The sequence below is a fragment of the Anoplopoma fimbria genome, chromosome 13 (genome assembly GCF_027596085.1).
Source record: "Anoplopoma fimbria isolate UVic2021 breed Golden Eagle Sablefish chromosome 13, Afim_UVic_2022, whole genome shotgun sequence".
Lineage (NCBI taxonomy): Eukaryota > Metazoa > Chordata > Actinopteri > Perciformes > Anoplopomatidae > Anoplopoma > Anoplopoma fimbria.
The window spans coordinates 12811096-12829855 of NC_072461.1; the positions used below are offsets into that span (position 1 = coordinate 12811096).

An 18760-nucleotide genomic window follows, 5' to 3' on the forward strand; every position below is an offset into this window, starting at 1 on the left:
TAACAAAACACGAGTTGGTTTTAAATCAGGCAGTTCATTGCCCTTGTGTTGAACACAACTAAGGGTACACACAAGGCCCTCGCCTAGGAGAACTCCCTCTGTGCCGGGCTCCACTTATCCCGGTTCACTTCTTTCATTTTCTATGTTTGGAGCTGCCCCACCTCTGTCAGCAACCTGTTTTATTTTTTTCTATTCCATTTGCAATACAATGCAGGACATTGCAGGACTTTGGAAGAAGTGTGCATCCTATGTGAGCTCTCTTCTTCCAGAACCATTCACCTTTGAGATCATTGACTATGTTTACATGCACCAAATATTCCAGTTTTTGTCCAGAATTCCAAAAAAAAAGCTTTACAAGGATATAGAGTATATTCTACTAATATTCCTTTTAACATGTAGCCCTGCATATTCCGATTATCGTAAAACCCCCCTTTGACATATACGTCTAACAGCTACGTTACCAGTTCACGAGCATCATCTTGTCCATTTGAGGAGCTCGCAGCATCCTAATAACCGGAGCCAGTCAATCCAATGTCGACGCCATTCTTGGCTGAGTTAGACTGGGGTCGATGCCCTAACAAGTCATTTATTACATCAAACTATGGAAAAGTGGAATGACAGAAGCCGCGTGAGCAATTTTGCTTCTTTGCGAAAAAATATGTTTTATTTCAAATTTTGCTTCCTTCCTTCAACCGCCTTCCTGTTTTCTCCTTCTGACCAGAAATGTGGACTTTTCTTTTGGGCATCTTTACTCCAGCTTTACAAACTATTGGCTATTTAGTTTGTGTTCAATGCACAGAGCTGATCGTAAACAGGAATTAGGCCATGTGTCCCAAATTGCTGGAAAAAAACCCTATTGAGACGCATATTCCGAATGCACTTTATACGTCCAAAGAATGCTCCAAAAAAAAATCAGCATATCCCACATGTCTAAATCGAAAACATGCCTGACCAAGGCCTGATTCAAAAGATCCTAACAGTATATGATGGTTACATGAGCCGTATCCAATTTCCGAATATTGTCATATTCGGAATAACCACTGATTAAACCATGTCGGTTGCAACATGTTGCATTTATCTCCTACATAAACGTGTCTGCCCTGATCTTAGGACACTGTAACTTTTGTTTCTCCTGGTTAGCCTCAGCCCAGCTTTATTCATGGTTGACTTGGCTGTCCGATTACATACACTAACAAGTAGTGCGACTATCTTTCCCTGGGCCTTCCTACTCATTTTGTCCTTTCTTTAGGACACATTGTCCTCCTTCCTCTTTCTGGAAACTTATCTAATCCTCATTCTCTCTATTTCATTATAAAGGTTCTGATAGGGGATAAGTGCCAGTGTAAAATGAATGTAGAATGTGCTACTGCTCTTGACACACACCTGCTCACTGATTGTATATAATTTCCCACCCCTTTTCAATGGAAATGTCATGCTCAAACACTCACACAAACGCACACACATAGAGGGTGGAATGCGATGTAGTGTTGTGTTCTGATCCAAAGTGACAGACAAAACTGAGATACAGGCCTATCTCCGCCTGTGTGTGTTTGTGTGTGTGTGTGTTTGTGTGTGTGTGTGTGTGTGTGTGTGTGTGTGTGTGTGTGTGTGTGTATTATTGAGATGTTAAATAATACGTGCATTCATTTGCGCTCGGGGCTGTGAGTGGATGTGAATACTGCTGTGAGTGAGAGGCGAAGGCAGAATGAGGTGGAATGTGTGCCTTGATTTATTTAATCCAATATAACGTCTTTATTCAGTCACCTTTTATTCATATTTATTTTAATTTAAAGAAGTGAACAGTTGTTATTGTTAATCAAACACTGGTGCGTGGAGGACCAGTGGTGTATGAGTGAGCCTGATGATGATTGGTTTTAGCGTCGTTGGACTTTCATGCTAATGTTAGGAGTTGATTGATGGAGATAACCAGCTGTTGGAGGTAATTCTCAAGTTGGTGTCATCAAACCACTGCAGAAGAAGAAGAACTTTCAGTTATTTCACCTCAGCAGTCCACCAAAATCTGTCTCTGAACAAATTTAAGGCAAAGAAATTGCAAAACAATTTACTGAATGTCGAATCATATTAGATCTACAAGGCCTCAGTCAAAAGTTTGTTACGCTTTTGGTGTGAATCGACAGACTTGCAACAAATGTTTTCCTACAAAGTGCAAAGACTATCCAAGACTCACCAATGGAGTCTGGTTGCTTTGAGGAGAGCATATTATTTCCTGTTTGTACGTTTATAAACTATGATTGTAAGCATCCCTGTTAATTTTACTTATTTAAAAATGTTGAATCTATGTATTTTTAATTATCAGCTTTAGTGGTCATGTACGTACATACATACATGCATACAGACATACATTACATTTAACGTCTGCATTTAACCCATCCCTGAGGAACATTGGGCTGCTAAGAAGCACCTAGGGAACAACTAGGGTCAGTGTATTGCTCAAGGACACCTCGGCATGTGAACTGTAGAGGCCACGAGTCACAGCTGCCCCATTTTTATTTGAGGGAAACAAAAGCAATATTCCTAATAAAAATTGTAATTTACTGAATTATTCTTAATGTTTGAAAACAAAAATGAGAAAACACCTCCATTTCTTCTGTAGACCAGCACACCCGCTAGGCAGGTCCAGTATGTGCTCTCGGAATGCCTCTGTAGAACCCGACATTGAAGGACTCGTCCTACCAAGGCTGGATCCTTTACCTGGTTGAGACATTTTCCCAACCAGGTAAACACTGTTAGCTCTGTCAGCAATGTTGGTTAACAGTTAGCACTGTTAGCTGCTAACCGCTGGCTTAGTTGCCGCCATTGTTGAGAGCCATGTGGAAGCAATCCCTCAACCATATTTAGCACCTTTACCCTTTTCTGACTAGTTCAGTTTCAGTTTTTTTGAACAAACAGATATTAACCTCATTTAAAAAACACACCATATCGCAACTACATGTTTTGTTTTGCTGAACGAGTTTGTTTTTACAGATGCTTTGATTTATTGCTGAATGTGTAGATGTAGCTGCTCCATGCGTGCAAATCTGTCCATATCTTTGTGTCTCTGTGTGTGCGTGCGTGCGCAGCATTAAGACAGAGAGAGTGCTGACCCTGGTGTTTCCTTGTAGGGAGTGGTACAGCTCAGAGGCGTGTGTGCCGAGGCACTTGGATGGCTTAAACACACACTGCCTGCACTCCCGGCAGCCTCCCACTCTATGCATGTGTGTGACTCCATGTCGTCACCAGGTATTCCACCAACACACTCAACTGTTTATACTGCACAATGCTGTAGGTCAGTCAGAACTCAACAGCAGCTGATTCTGCTGACCTGGTTTATCTGTTATTTAATCATTAATGTACATCATTCACATTTACTTGTACAACTGTAATACTGCAGCTGAGTTCTTTTTTTTTTAACATGTTTTGCTTTCTGTCCGTTCACTACATTTGTGGTTGTGATTACCTCATGTTCTATTAAGCTTATGTCTAAATATGTTATTTCCCTATTCCATTTTACCTGCTTTGGTTTTCAACATCCTGTTTCTCAGTTTGGATGTTTTGAAGTGGAGTTGTATAAGCTACCTCTCCATAGTCAGCGTATTACCTAGAGAAGATTTAGTGTGGAGAAACAGACAGGAGTACCAGCTAAGGATGAAAATGATGTACTGCTGAATCAATATCAATATGAGTTTAACATTCTGTAATTATATATTATAATATTTTCACCGGTTTTCCGTGAGACAGCCTTTCCAATGGGTAACTAAAGCCGCTGTATCCATCTATGCTCTCGCCAAAGCCACCAGACTCCATTGAAAAAAACAGTAACTTTACCTTTCAATGGAGTCTGGTGGCTTTGGCGAGAGTGTAGATAACAGGGATTTCTGATACAATTGACTGTTTAGCTACTAGATTGGAAATTGAAGAAGAAACCACAGGCTTTAAGTCGATTTCTCATCTGTGAATTATCTGTTTAAAATCAACCTCCATACAAACTGAAGCAGTAAGACGAGAAGTTCAGCTATAGATAGAGGCCTTCTCTTTCACTTCCTGACGTCGGTGTGTCTCTTTGATTAATTGTGGCCTGTTTGACATCAGGAGAGCAGAAAATAGCTGCTGTCTCCCAGCATGCTGCAGTCTCCTGTGGTCCTGTATAATTAAAAGTAAAACAGGAAGTATCAGGAAGACTCGTATTTAATGACTTGTGTTTATTGCAAGAAGTTAAATCGTTTTCGCTAAACTCACATGACAGCTGCGTAGGAACCCTGGACTGTGTACATAGATGTTGTGACATTACCCATTGGTTTGTGGACTGGCCTCATCTTCAGCATTTTGCCTGTCGCCATCTTGTTTTTTTGTAACCAGAAGTGACACGAGAGGGTGGAACTAAGTACAACTGAACGCTTAATAGGACATTTTAAGGCGACAAAAATGTTAAGAATTAACCTTCATTAAGTGAAAACACACTCTGAAAAGGGTTTAAAGAGCGGAGTGGTAGCGACTTGTCAATCACAAGGTAGCCCCGCCCTAAAGCATACCCTGCTTTAAGGTCTATTTCATTCTAAATGGACCATAATTTACTAAATGAACATCATGCTGTATTGAAGAAGACTTGAAACTAGAGATTGAGACCATAAACTCCTGTTTACAATGTTTACTGAGGGAATAAATCAAGTAGAGTCTTTTTCTCATAGTCTTCTGAACAACCAGACTTCTGTCGCCCCCTCCTGGCCTCTAGAGTGAATGCAAGTTTAAGGCACTTCCATGTTGGCTTCACTTCTCGGTCCCGGTCAGCCCTTGGTAGTAAACCAATGTGCCTTAACCAGCTAGGAGAGTTCAGCTTTCCAACTCTCAGTCAGGTCACTAAAAGGAAGCAAGTACAGTAAACACAACACAAGACAGTTAGGTGTCAATCAGAACTGAGTCGTAAAAACTTTGTTCACCAAATGTTATGCTGAAAAGAGAAAGATCTCTTCTCGAACAATATGAACAGAAGGATTAATTACAGCAAGCAAAACGGTACTTGACGCAGAACCTCAGACAACATTATTCAACATGAGTTAACTGACCTTTAACTTGAGTTTGACCGATGTGTTAGAAAATTGCTGTTCCCATACTCGCTGATTCTATGCAGCAGGACCAGGGGCAGCGTCCTCCCTGTCAGCACCACTGTAACCTTCCAACATGCCTGTTTGGTCAGTAGACGGGTCTGGGTCGATGCTGCATCAGTGTGATGGGGTCACAGTAAGACCACACGTTCACAGGTTTCACCTTCCTACGAATATTGATCGTCTTCCTCATCCTTCTCCTCTCATTCCTCCTGGTTTTCCAAAAATGGAACAACACTACTTACCTCTCTACAGTGGAGAGGGAATTCACCTTCCACTGTAAGCAAACTCAGGAAAGCAGATTATAGATAGTGTTGTGCTACAGGTCCTTGCTTTCTACTTGGTAAATGGACTGTACTTGTATAGTGCTTTTCTAGTCTTCCAACCACTCAAAACACTTTCACACTACATGTCATCATGCACCCATTCACACACAGTCATTTACTGATGGCAGGGGCTACCTATCTAACCTATCTAACCATTCATACTCATTTGTGTTCGGGGAGCAATATGGGGTTAAGTGTCTTGCCCAAGGACACATGGACTAGTGGAGCCGGGGATCGAACTTCCAGTTCACTGACTGAAGGACAACCCTGCTCCACCACTGAGGTACCAAAGTAGCCGAGTGGATATCCAGGCCAGAACTTCCACCTCTTCCATGTGCCGGTCATTGTTTACCTTCCGATAAGCAGCTTGAGACACGAGACTGGAGTCACAGTGGAGAATCGACGTCTACAACCGGATTGTTTCACAAGTAGCTAGTTTTGCAAGCTAATTTTAAGCAAAAAAGAAAGCACACTTTTCGTAAGACGATAGCCGATGGGCTCCCAGTTTGCATTTCAGCCTATGCAATCCTTTTTCTATCCACACGGACGTTTAACCTGCATTCAACCAATACCTGCTTAATCATGATAAGTCGGTACTACTCAGACTACAAAACAGAGACCAGAACGCAACCAATACCAAAGTCTTAGCCCGTTGCCAACTGATCCTGCATACATAGGAAATCACTGGCCAACTTCCAACTTACATTTTAGCCATTATTAATACAATATAATCAGTTGAGCGTCAAGTTGTATCGCTTTGATGAGGTAACTGGTTAGTTAGCTGATGAATCCCACCATGGATACAACTGTCATAACTTTATTTCTTTAGGTAGAAGTTTTCAAAAACTGTCAATCTTTGAAATCCTGTCTTTTTGCACATGACAGTTGGATTAACGTGTAGGAAATAAGACTATTAAGTGAACATATTAATATGATAGTGGCACAGACAGAGTTCAGTAATGATCAGCATGAACAGTGATACACTCTGTTCCATGGCACTGTTCCATTCATCTCCTTTTAATCATCCTCTGAGGCCTGCTTCCTCTTATATTATTACACACTTTTTGAGAAGTTATAATAATTTAGGGAACACGTTTGTGTCATTAACTGTTTTCAATCAGAGAGATTATAGTGCATTGGGCATGGGCACAACATTGCGGAGAGAAGGGAAATACAATCTCACGGATTGATTCATATTCTTCACTGCAGCCTCTCTGTAGGCATAAAAGAGCACATTTACAAAGCACTTCCTCTGCAAATATGAGGAACACGGTAACACCTCAACAAAATGCTCTCAATTCTCTGTTTCATTTCTCAACCTCTCCACAAAGTGTCTGTCAGCCACTGTGCATGACACACGGTGACACACTGATGCCCGGTGGGGAAGCCACCACTCTTGATTTGTATGGAAGAACACATCTGAGTGAGGATCAAACTGGCGACTCAGCAGCTACAGAGACGTTTCAGGTCACAGTGTGTCACAGGATTGACACACAGTATCAGATGATACGCATCTTAATCACATTCACATCGAAGGTATGATCATCGAGGGAAAGTTAGGAGATAATGAAGGAAAGGAATGCTAAAAATTACATTTTACATTAACTAATCTATCACAGTTTGTTCTGTTATTTGCCAAGCCAAATTATGTTTTTTTCAGTGTATCAATTAGTTTATGGTACTAGATTCCAAATTCAAAGCATATCCATGACAACATGGTGACGGCTGTTTGCAACTAACAGTGCAAATGGAGCTAACAGTGCAAACAGCAACAGTGCTGTCAGAGTTAACCTGAGAGGGAACCTGGAAGGGGGGCGTTTTGTTTCTGTGACGACGCAGTTGGTTTGGACAACATCATCATTAGCGTAGTCGTATGAGCGCAGTGCAGAGTGGCGGCGATAAGATAGCTAGAGTAGGGCTAACGGACTTATACCAGCCCTACTATGTGAACTAAGTACAGAGAAGCTGTGATTACGACACACAGAGGGAGAATGCGTCTTTCTCTGATCAGATTAAAACAGTTGTTTGGTGATATATTCATTCTGTGAATTTCAAAATAAGCACCTTTAAAGCAATCTGATGAGTTTTTCTTAGGAAAACGCACACTATAAACTAAAAAGGGGCGGGGCATATTCTTTTAGAACTACTTGGTACAATGTAATGTCTGTCCACGTCGTAAATCAAAAGTGTTTACAGTTGTTCGGATGAAATATATATATATATATATATATATATATATATTTCATCCGAACAACTGTAAACACTTTTGGTATACAAAGGTATACAAACAACAACAACAATTACATTAATAAACTGTAAATAATAATATCCCTCAACCCCAGAAGATAAATTATGTTTTTTATACCTGAGTGTCCACTTTCTAGACAGTGTGTCTCATTATCTCCCTGGCAGGTTGCCGTGCTGACTACTTTTATTCTTCAAAGACGATCAACCTTTTTTGATTTGAATGACCCCGTTGTCTTTCATCTATTGCCACCCTCAGGGAACTTTAACCAGCAATCACTGCCGAGCACAGATACAGAATGTGTACCAGAAGATAGTGAAGAGCTAGATCAAGTTCAAATATGGAATATTTGGCGATTGATCAATATTATTATAAGCAGCAGATGTAGTAGTGGTAATATTTGTGGTGCCGTCTTCAGCCATATGACGAACTGATCCTGTAGCAGTGTGTGATATTTCTCTCGTTCTGTCTGTCACAACATATTACATCAGCCTCCATCAGTGAGTCAGTTTTTGGCAGGAGGATGATTCATCTGGCCTTAGTGTGACATTTCTGAAAGACAGACTTGTGAGAAACACATTTCAATTCTAGGACACTGGCAGTGTGTGTCTGTGTCTGTGTGCGTGTGTGTGTGTGTGTGTGTGTGTGTGTGTGTGTGTGTGTGTGTGTGTGTGTGTGTGTGAATTTAGCCAAAAACAATTATATCAAACAGAGAAAATGAAAGAATAAATGGTTGATAGATAGAGATAATGTATTATAGTTCCCAATAAAAGGTTAAAATGACAAAACACAACTAACAACATTGGGAATGAGTATTGATACCTACAACAAGGCAATAAACTAAATCAAAAGAATAAACAGGTAGGATCCATTACCACATGGTCAGTCCTGGGACGAAGATAAATATTATAATAATTATTCATTTGAATAATAAATTCATCTTAAAATCTGTGGGATCTATGGAAGTTTTTATTGTTTCTTCAGGTGAAAAAGAAGGTTTGGCCAGAATAATCGTTCAAATGTTCTCACTTAAATCTTTGGCCGGTGAATTTTCCTATGTTGTTGTCAGAATGAGTGTTTATTGTTGTAATACTCATTTCAGACACAAGACACTGAACTGACCACCACCCAATGTTTTAAATAGGACTAAAGGCATTTAGATTAGTGCAGATTACAATACATTTCTAACCAGGAGAAATACACAGCGGTAATGTTACATAATATACTAACACACCATGTACCTTGTGTTTAAAGTGCATGGGGGAAATCAAGTCACTTGGCTGGAAGAAAACATGAATGTTTTTAGTCTTATTTAAAGCATCGGGAAGTCAGCAGCAGATACTAAGAAAATTATCCCGACAAAAAATATATATTAAAAAAAACACCTGCAAAACTTTTGCTTCACCTGTTTTCAAAATGAAAAAAAAATATATATATATATATTTCATATACGTATACAGATGAAAACCTTATTTCACCAGTTTTTTGTTTTTCTCACTTGCGTCACTTGCGAGTGTTGCAGGTAAAGATGTATAATGCCTCTGTTTTTTATCAAAGTTACATTTAGACGCACAGCCACAGACCTCTCCTGATCATGTGACATAGGAAACTTTTGACTAGCCATTTAAAATTTTATTTCTATCTTGAGTCTTAAAATACTAAAATTGGAACCCTATAGTAATTGAACATCAGGCCGTTCCTCTCCTCTCTCTCGTCCTCCGTTGGGTGCGCTCCCCCCGGCGGCCTCTAGATGTCGCTGTTTCTCTGTGACTGTCTGTGATGCTGGAGTCTGGCTGGTGGCCCTGGGACTGTCTTTATACTCACTGACGCTGAAAGGAGGGCTCTGTCTGAAGCATGGTTGGCCAGCTTGTTGTTTTTATAGTGCACACACACAGTCACACTCATAGGCTGGGTGGGGGGGCTAAATTGCAGCTCACGCTTGATGAGTTTGCTATGAAATTTGGCCTGGAAAATTCAAGGTCAGTAGATAATGGATGTGCTGACAGAGTGAGCACTTCACGGCACTAAATGAATGTGGTGGAGTAGCTACACACACTCACACTGTAAATGAACTTGTTAAAAGACTTGTTTCACATATGTCTATTTGTTATTTGTGGCCATCCAAACATTGGTGAAGGCACTCTGAAAGATTTAAAGTGGCATTGAAATATTTCACTTTGACATTTAATTATATAAATGCATATTGTGGAAATAGTCTGTCATTGATACAGTGGATATAAAAAGTATACCACACCCCTGTTAAAATGCCAGGTTTTTGTGATGTAAAAAAATGAGGCCAAGATAAATCATGTCAGAACTTTTTCCACCATTAATGTGATCTATAACGTGAACAATTTAATTCAATTGAAAAATTTTAGACTGAAACTTAGGTGTCTTTCAAGGACACCTCGGCATGTTGCCAGTAGGGGGTTTGAACCAAACCTTGTGGTTACGGGAAAAATCATGTGCCAAATTGAAAAACAGACTAAAAAAATAAAATAATGTGGGTGCACACCCTCTTATAACTGGGGATGTTGCTGTGTTCAGAATTAACCAATCACATTCAAACTCATGTAGAATAGTAGTCAGTACCCACCTGCCATCATTTAAAGTGACTCCGATTAATCCCAAATAAAGTTCAGCTGTTCTAGTAGGATTTTCCTGACATTTTCTTAGTTGCATCTTACAGCAAAAGCCATGGTCTGCAGAGAGCTTCCAAAGCATCAGAGGGATCTCATTGTTGAAAGGTATCAGTCAGGAGAAGGGTACAAAAGAATTCCCAAGGCATTAGATATACCATGGAACACAGTGAAGACAGCCATCATCAAGTGGAGAAAATATGGCAGTGACATTACCAAGAACTGGACGTCCCTCCAAAATTGATGAAAAGACGAGAAGAAAACTGCTCAGGGAGGCTTCCAAGAGGCCTACAGCAACATTAAAGGAGCTGCAGGAATTTCTGGCAAGTACTGGCTGTGTACTACATCTGACAACAATCTCCCGTATTCTTCATATGTTTGGGCTATGGGGTAGGGTGGCAAGACGGAAGCCTTTTCTTACCAAGAAAAACATCCAAGCCTGGCTAAATTTTGCAAAAACATACATTAAGTCTCCCAAAAGCATATGGGAAAATGTGTTATGGTCTGATGAAACCAAGGTTGAACTTTTTGGCCATAATTCCAAAAGGTATGTTTGGCGCAAAAAAAACACTGCACATCACCCAAAGAACACCATACCCACAGTGAGCCAAGGAGGGTCCTCCAGACGTCCTTCTCCCCAGCAACACATTCCAGCTCCTCCTGGGGAACCCTGAGGCGTTCCCAGGCCAGACGAGATATGTGATCTCTCCAGCGTGTTCTGGGTCTACCCCGGGGCCTCTTACCAGTTGGACGTGCCTGGAAAACCTCTAAAGGGAGGCATCCAGGAGGCATCCTGATCAGATGCCCGAACCACCTCAGCTGGCCCCTTTCGACGCGAAGGAGCAGCGGCTCTACTCCGAGCTCCCTCCGGATGTCTGAGCTCCTCACCCTATCTCTAAGGCTGAGCCCAGCCACCCTACGAAGGAAGCTCATTTCGGCCGCTTGTATTCACGATCTCATTCTTTCGGTCACTACCCAAAGCTCATGACCATAGGTGAGGGTTGGAACGTAGATGGACTGGTAAATTGAGAGCTTTGCCTTACGGCTCAGCTCCTTCTTCACCACAACGGTCCGGTACAACGCCCGCATCACTGCTGACGCTGCACCGAACCGCCTGTCCATCTCCCGTTCCATTTTACCCTCACTCGTGAATAAGATCCCGAGATACTTGAACTCCCAGTGACTCACTCCCAACCCAGAGGGTGCAATCCACCGTTTTCCGTAAGAGAACCAAGGCCTCAGACTTGGAGGTACTGACTCTCATCCCGACCGCTTCACACTCGGCTGTGAACCGCCCCAGTGCGTGCTGAAGGTCACGTTCTGAAGAAGCCAACAGAACCACATCATCTGCAAAAAGCAGGGATGCGATTCTGAGGTCCCCAAACCGGAAACTCTCCTCCCCCCGGCTGCGCCTTGAAATCCTGTCCATGAAAATCACAAACAGGATTGGTGACAAGGAACACCCTGTGATACTGAAGTTTATTTTTAAAAGACAATATGCATGTAACAAGCATTTCTTGACTCACCGTCACTGACTCGTCCAAGACTGGTGCCCAAGGGCTACGTAGAGCGTCATAGCCTGAAAGCTTAGTGCAACTGACCAAGCAGCGGTATTTGACGCATTGGGGGTGGAAATGTGTTGATTCAAACAGTATGAGAAAAATAATGTATTTTTTGAACATTAAAGCATGTAAACATGTTCAAGTGGAAACCCTGAATAGTACGAACCTGTAAATGAGCACAATATGTCCCCTTTAAGGTGCTGTAGTTGCTGACTGTAGTTGCTGACAATTTTAAACAAAAACTTCAGTTGGACGGAAGAAAATGTGCAATACATCCATATTTAAAGAGACTTTCAGAGGCTAATACGAGGTGTAAGAGTAGGACATAGGTACACTGTTTTTTCTCTCACCTATTTATGAATATCACATTTCATCCTTTATATGTTAACAGACACAAGATCACAACAGATTGCAATAACAACAGAGAAATAAATCAGTACATCAAATCTAATCTGTTCTTTCTTTCCAGCCCAAATATCTAAATGCATAAACAATGTAATTAATAAAGAACGTATTAATATTGACAATGAATGATATGAAAATATGAATATTGAAATGAAGGGAAATATAAGGGAACAATAAAAACAAGACAGCCACACAATTCAACCTGGAATTATAAAGTTTCCTTGACAGTCTGGGAGAATTAATAATGAAATGCAAGTGAAATCCGACGAATTTAATTTCATTTAATGCTTGTAGCGCAAAAAATAAAATAAAAAAAAGGAAAACAATTATTCTCAGCTAACCTGTCTGTTTTTATATGAGCGAATAGGTTTTCTCCATTCCAAATCCTCATCAATATAATAAGTCATAACTAATATTAGGTTCATTTTGGGGACGTTAGCAGTAAAGAGAGCTTTTAAGCGTGTTTTGTCGGTGTACAGTTTAGTCGGTATTCCCACAGCGTGACGGTGTTCACCACCTTTCTAAAGGATGGTGTTAGGTGTTCCCACTTCCAGCGAATACAACCCTCCGTCTCCAATGAAGGGAAACAGGAAACGCGGGGTTTCCGCCACCGCCGCGCTGCCGTAGCGGCGGGTGTGTGCTGCCCTCGAGCCCGCAGTAGTTGTGTCGGAGCGGACGGGCCCTCCCTCTTTCTGCCCGCTGCTGGCTCCAGTAGGCTGGTCCGCCTGGAGGGAGCACCGGCACTGGCTGCGACGAGGGCGGAGCTGGAGGCCTGGGCTGTCACACACACAAAAAAAAAAAAAAAAGATTGTTTCATTTCAAAGGAGCTCGCCACAAAAACGTTTACTGCTGTCTGAATCCGCACGGCTTATTTTTTTGTGTTAGTTGGGAGTTTTTTTTTTTTCAAACCCGCGACGACAGAAGCGCCTCTTCGGGCCGACTGGAGGAGGAAGCAGGATGCCGGTGAAAGGCGGAGGAAGACTGGCCTCTTACCCGAGCAAGGGCGACAATGTCGGAGTAAGTACGCGGCGCCGGAGCGCACACACTGCGTTTGACACATGTGTGAAGTTACGTCTGGTAGCAGTTGTTACCTCCGCCATAACGTGAGCACGTTTATTTATTTTGGGAGGGGGTCGAATGGTTCTACTGTCCAAGTTAAGTGTGCGCGTGCGTGTCTTCTAAAAATAACCTGGTGAAAGTGAGTGCGAGGTTGTTTGTTGTTTGTTCTAGGCTGTGAGATGCACGCTGCTCGTGACCTACACCTGTTGTGCTTCAGGAGAGCCAATACTAAAGAGCCCCGTGACGTCATGTTTACTCTGCTGGTGTGTCCCAGCTGTTTATCAGCCTCGTAAACCGAGGAAGCTGCTAGATCTCTCAATGCTGAGTCTTGACCCCTGACACCCTGCAGGGACCGTAATCCGGTCCAGATTGACATGTGTGATTTGAAGGGTAGGGGGTGTCTCTGGTGTATCTGGAGATTAGAAGGTCACTGGGATGTAATCTGTAGATCAGGAACGGGGGAAAAAAGTTAATCACAATGGCCACACTGTTACACTGCCCAAACCTGTTCAGCGGCCACCTGCGTGTCAAATCACAGCTGAAGAAAGATGGCGTAATCCTTCACATGACAGATGATACATATTTTCCCAGTTGCATTTTTCCAGTGCCATAAACTTCAAAAAGGTATAGTTGTACTGCCTATTTTTTAACATACTTTTTTTTTAATGTAAAGGTTTATTGAATGTTAAGTAAGCACATCATTTTACTTAATGTTGCTGTGACCATTGGGCAGAGGTGACGATCACATAATAACAACAGTGCTGCTCGGTCAAATTTGACTGTGTGTGTGTGTGTGTGTGTGTGTGTGTGTGTGTGTGTGTGTGTGTGTGTGTGTGTGTGTGTGTAAAACCCCCCAAGGCTCCCTCTGGTCTGGCTGGTTGGGCAAAGTAGGGAAGAGGCTGTTCAGATTAATGGTCACCCTTAATGGGAAAGTGTGTGTGTGTGTGTGTGTGTGTGTGTGTGTGTGTGTGTGTGTGTGTGTGTGTGTGTGTGTGTGTGTGTGTGTGTGTGTGGTACTAAAGCCTCTGAATAATCACACACTATGGCGGGCAGGCGAGTCTTCTTCCAATCCTCTCAACCACCGTGGTCTTAACGGTTGGTCTCGAGTTCAGCCTGCTTTTCACTCTGAAAACATACACACAGTGTGTCTCAGCTGTACGTCTCCTCCATTCAAACTGGCCGTGCATCAACCTGAAAAAACATCCTTTAGACACACTGAACACAGGTGTGCTTGCTTGTACAGAAAACCCAAGTTGTGAACAGCATAAAACGGGTCATGTTTTACAAATATGAATTCTCTGCTTGTGAAATATTGTATGAGAGTTACAGCTGAAGTTTAAGCCTTGAAGTCGTTGGAAGTGTCTGTTTGAAGATGTACCTAAAAAGGGTTTAAGGTATCATATGACAATGGAAGTATGTAAAAGGAGTGGAAATGTCATTTGGCGAATAAGCGCAGAAAGCTGTTGGATCATCAATTATAACGTAAGCCCTGGAGATAGTTGAAGTGTGAATGAAAGACACACTGAAAGGGTTTGAGGTATCATTCGAAGAGTAAGTATATAAAAGGAGTTGAAGTCTAGTTCGGTTAGTAAGCGATGAAAGCTGTTGAATTAGCAATTGAAATGTAAGCCCTGGAGATAGTCGTGAGTGTGTGAGCTTTAAGCAGTGCCATGTCAGTCGCTTGACACAATACGAAATGTCAGCTGAAGTGGTAGACCTGAGAGGAGTTGAACTCAGTTAAAGAGTGAAAAAATGAAGGCAGTTGCACGCTCAGGTGACACCGAAATAAGTAAAAGCAGTTGAAGTGTCAGCTACACCTTTTTTAAATATATATATATGTATGTTTTCTATACGTTTTTTAAATCCCAAGAAAACAGCGTTAATCAATAGTGAAAATGTCCCAGTGGTGACACGGAGAATTGCTGAATGTTAGATTAAAAGATAAACAAAGGTTTTGATAAGTTTGACTTGGTATCTGTCGAGTTTAAAATAAGTGTGTTTCAAGGAAAAATCACTGTTGTCTGACTGGAGTCTGGTGAATTTGAAGCGAGAATATTGATTGCATGTTTTCTTTGTTAATACGTTCTAATCATTGTCCAAATCTCAGTTGATTTTTTTTATTTTATTATAAATGTACTTTAAACCTCAGCGCGTCCACTCGGGTGTCATGCTTCCATCACTGTCGATCAGAGCTGGAGCAGATAAATACCCGTTACCACTGCAGAGTCATTTGTCCCATATGTGAAAAAAACCCTTTTACATTTTCAGTTGAAGTGGCAGCTCAAAAATAGTACAAAAATTCCATTGAAGTGTTAGAGATGAACCCCGGGGAATACAGTGAGTTTCTACTGTTGATCTAAGCAAGTAAAGAAAAAAGTTTTATTCTTTTTAAAGGCTGTCTGGTGAGTGAGTTCCTGTCTGGATCAATGAGATGCTTCTTATTACTCAGCAGTGATGCGTACTGAACTTAACACAAATCCCCTGAATGCTTTCCTGAGCCGTGTCTTATCTAGTCAGTACACATTGTTCATTCACACAGACAACTGAGTGCAGCACGGCACCTTCATGTATTATGGAACGCGAAATCACGTTACAGCTGAGTCCTCTCCTTTCTAAGAGACAGAGAGAGAGAGAGAGATAAGTGTGTCATCGTGTGCTACGCTCACTGGAAGGGAACCGTCGCCGTCCCAAGTATCACCAGGCTTCTATCAATGCTCCCATGATTCAGTGGGAGTCCGTTCATCAGCTCCATTCTCTCCCCTTACAATAGCTGAGAAGCCAGTTGAGCCGGAGTGTGACGTCTGCACGCCCAACGCAGCTGCTGACGGCGAACAGGGAGAGCATTCACACGCTGGCACATGTCACAAATAAACGGCTGGCACACACAGAAAACAGTGGCGCACTATATCCATGGAAACGGGAGAACTGTTACCCAGAATAATCCGTGTGTCTCTTGGAGATAGCCGAAGTTTCATGTTAACAATTTACACTAAGACGACAACAAGAAGTGTAGTCAGGGCTGCAGCTGATCATACTTTCGATTGTTAATTTATTTGTTGATTATTTTGGGGGGATTTAAAGGGGCATGTCGCTGATTTTACACATAAAGATCAGCTTACTTGTCACACAGCGTACCATTTTTCTCAGATTGTTTAAACTGAATAACTGTTAGAGGCCTGAGGAGGTACAACTAGAAAAAAAACTATTATTTTTCTGGCAACCACTGTATTGGTCCAAGTGTTGAATTTGCCGGATAACACACATACCTGTCTGGTATTTGTATCCATAGACTGAACATTTGTTTTACAGAAGGTGTACTTTATCATAGGACTGGATGGTACGGACAAAAATGGTATCACAATATGTTTTTAATATTGATCGATATAGATAATTATCACAGTATATTTTGAATGATAATAATAGTGCTCAATTTACAGGTTTTAAGTCCATTTTCTTAGGACAGAACCCTAAAGAAACCAAAAGGTTAACTATGGTTCAAAATCTACAATAATGTATTATAAGAAGGGGTCGGGTCATTGAGGCTTCATTAATAACAGACTATGGAGGGCAGGAATACATTATCGGAGCGTCTTAGTCAAAAGAACCAAAAGAAGAAGACCTCCGACAGCCAAGCTGGCTGACTTTCGGTTAGCCCTTTATTCTAACTTGAATGCGGAAATAAAATGAAATAATTAAGTTGGCCCCTTCCCAAATGTCATCGGAGCGAATTGATCAAATTCTGATAGTGAAACTAGTCATTTCACGACCACGACTCCCATGGATGTATAAAGAGAACTGGATCCAGCAAGCTGTCAAACTCTTCTCAAACTTGCACTCATTATTAAATTATGTTTTACTTTACTTTGCTTTTATATTCGTTCGAGAATTGAGGACAAAAAAAATAATAATCTTGGATTTTCTTTTTTATTGAAATGAAAATGGCTTCAAAATGTTCAACAATCACATCAAATAAATTATAGTGATAGCCTTTAGAAAAATAAAGTGCTCATACTTAGGCCTATAAAAAAATGAATAAATACATAGACTGTAGCCTTTATAAAATGAAAGACAGGACCTTGCTTTGTTGTGACTGTCTGTCTATCGATCTCCTCTGCTGCGTTTCATTGCCAACAGCCCTATCCGTCTGATTAATGTTGATGCATAATAGATAATGTGAGATTATTATTTATTATTTCATTGGATTTCTGGGGTCGACTTTATTAGGCTATGATATTGCCTCTGAAATTAAGATTAAGAATAAAATATCTAATTTTTTCTTTTATTACATTTCCATTTGCTCTGGAATTGTGTTAGAAATTTGTTGATTGATTCATATTCCTTAGTTTCTTTACCTTTTTTTTAAGGAGACCATAAATATTCACATGAGCCTTATGGTTGAGGAAGTGATTACTGATTAATTTTGATTATGTGGTTTTAGTAGTTCTTTCCAAGGAATAGGAGTAGGACTTCTAACTACAGCAATACAATCTAAAATCTAGCTTGAGTGTTTGACTCTAAATACGTTCTGTGCATAAATCTAACAGACAGGACGGGTTCTGCTGACGGTCTGGACATCAAATCGTTCAGGGTGAGGTGTTGTGAGGATTCTGATCTCTGGCCTGCTGACACCCGTCAGCACCAGTTGTTCTCACTCAGGTTATTTCAAGCATGGTTGGGTTTTGCAAGTTCAATCAGGTCAGTCGACAATACAACTGTGCTTTGGGGAGAAATTAGAGTGTGCAAGCATGAAGGTTCAGACGAGGGGTGTGCTGACGATGTTACTGTGTTTAAGCCGATACTTCCAGATTCAGTTAGGAGCCTTTACCTCGCTCCCACAAAGTTCACTCACCTCCCACTCTCTGTTTCACCCAAAATTAGCGTGCCTATGCGTTTTCTTTTTTTTTTAAACATGGAAAACCCATTTTTTTTGTTTCTGTCAAGTTTGAATTAAATGTGTTTTACAACTTTCTGTGGAATAAAAGTAATGTTTATGTCAATGGAGTCTGGTAGCTTTGAGGAATGCATACAACGGCGGTTTCGTTGAACCTCTAACTCTGTGATTCAAGGATTTATACAACCCAACCCGAGTTGGTGATTGTTGGAACCGTGGGAGGACTAACCAAGACCGTTAGATGAGTTATATTTAGTTTCTGTCCATTTTGAATGAAGTGCGTTTCGACGACCAGCGAGGTGAAATGACTCGTCTGACTTGAGTCCGGTTGCTGTGAGGAGAATATTGATTGTATGTTTTGTACATTAACAAATTGTATTTATTATATGTTGATGATTTTCAATAAGGAGTCTTCTATAGAGTCCAAATATTCACTACAATGACTTTTGACATCAAAATACACTCACCTTCATGACATGCTTCCAGTGGCATTTAGAAACTGTAGGAGTCATGAAAGTTGACTATCTGATCCTA

The 18760-nt window shown here is 41.1% G+C and overlaps 1 protein-coding gene across 1 annotated transcript in view; it reads left to right on the forward strand.

Annotated features, from left to right (window-relative positions):
- The first annotated feature begins 12598 nt into the window (after positions 1–12598).
- LOC129100842 (tight junction protein ZO-2-like) overlaps positions 12599–18760 on the forward strand; it is a 79530-nt gene continuing 73368 nt past the window's right edge. Inside the window, exon 1 of the mRNA XM_054610361.1 lies at positions 12599–13293. Coding sequence (XP_054466336.1) covers positions 13234–13293 — 60 coding nt within the window. The 5' untranslated portion in view covers positions 12599–13233. The remainder of the gene's footprint in view (positions 13294–18760) is intronic.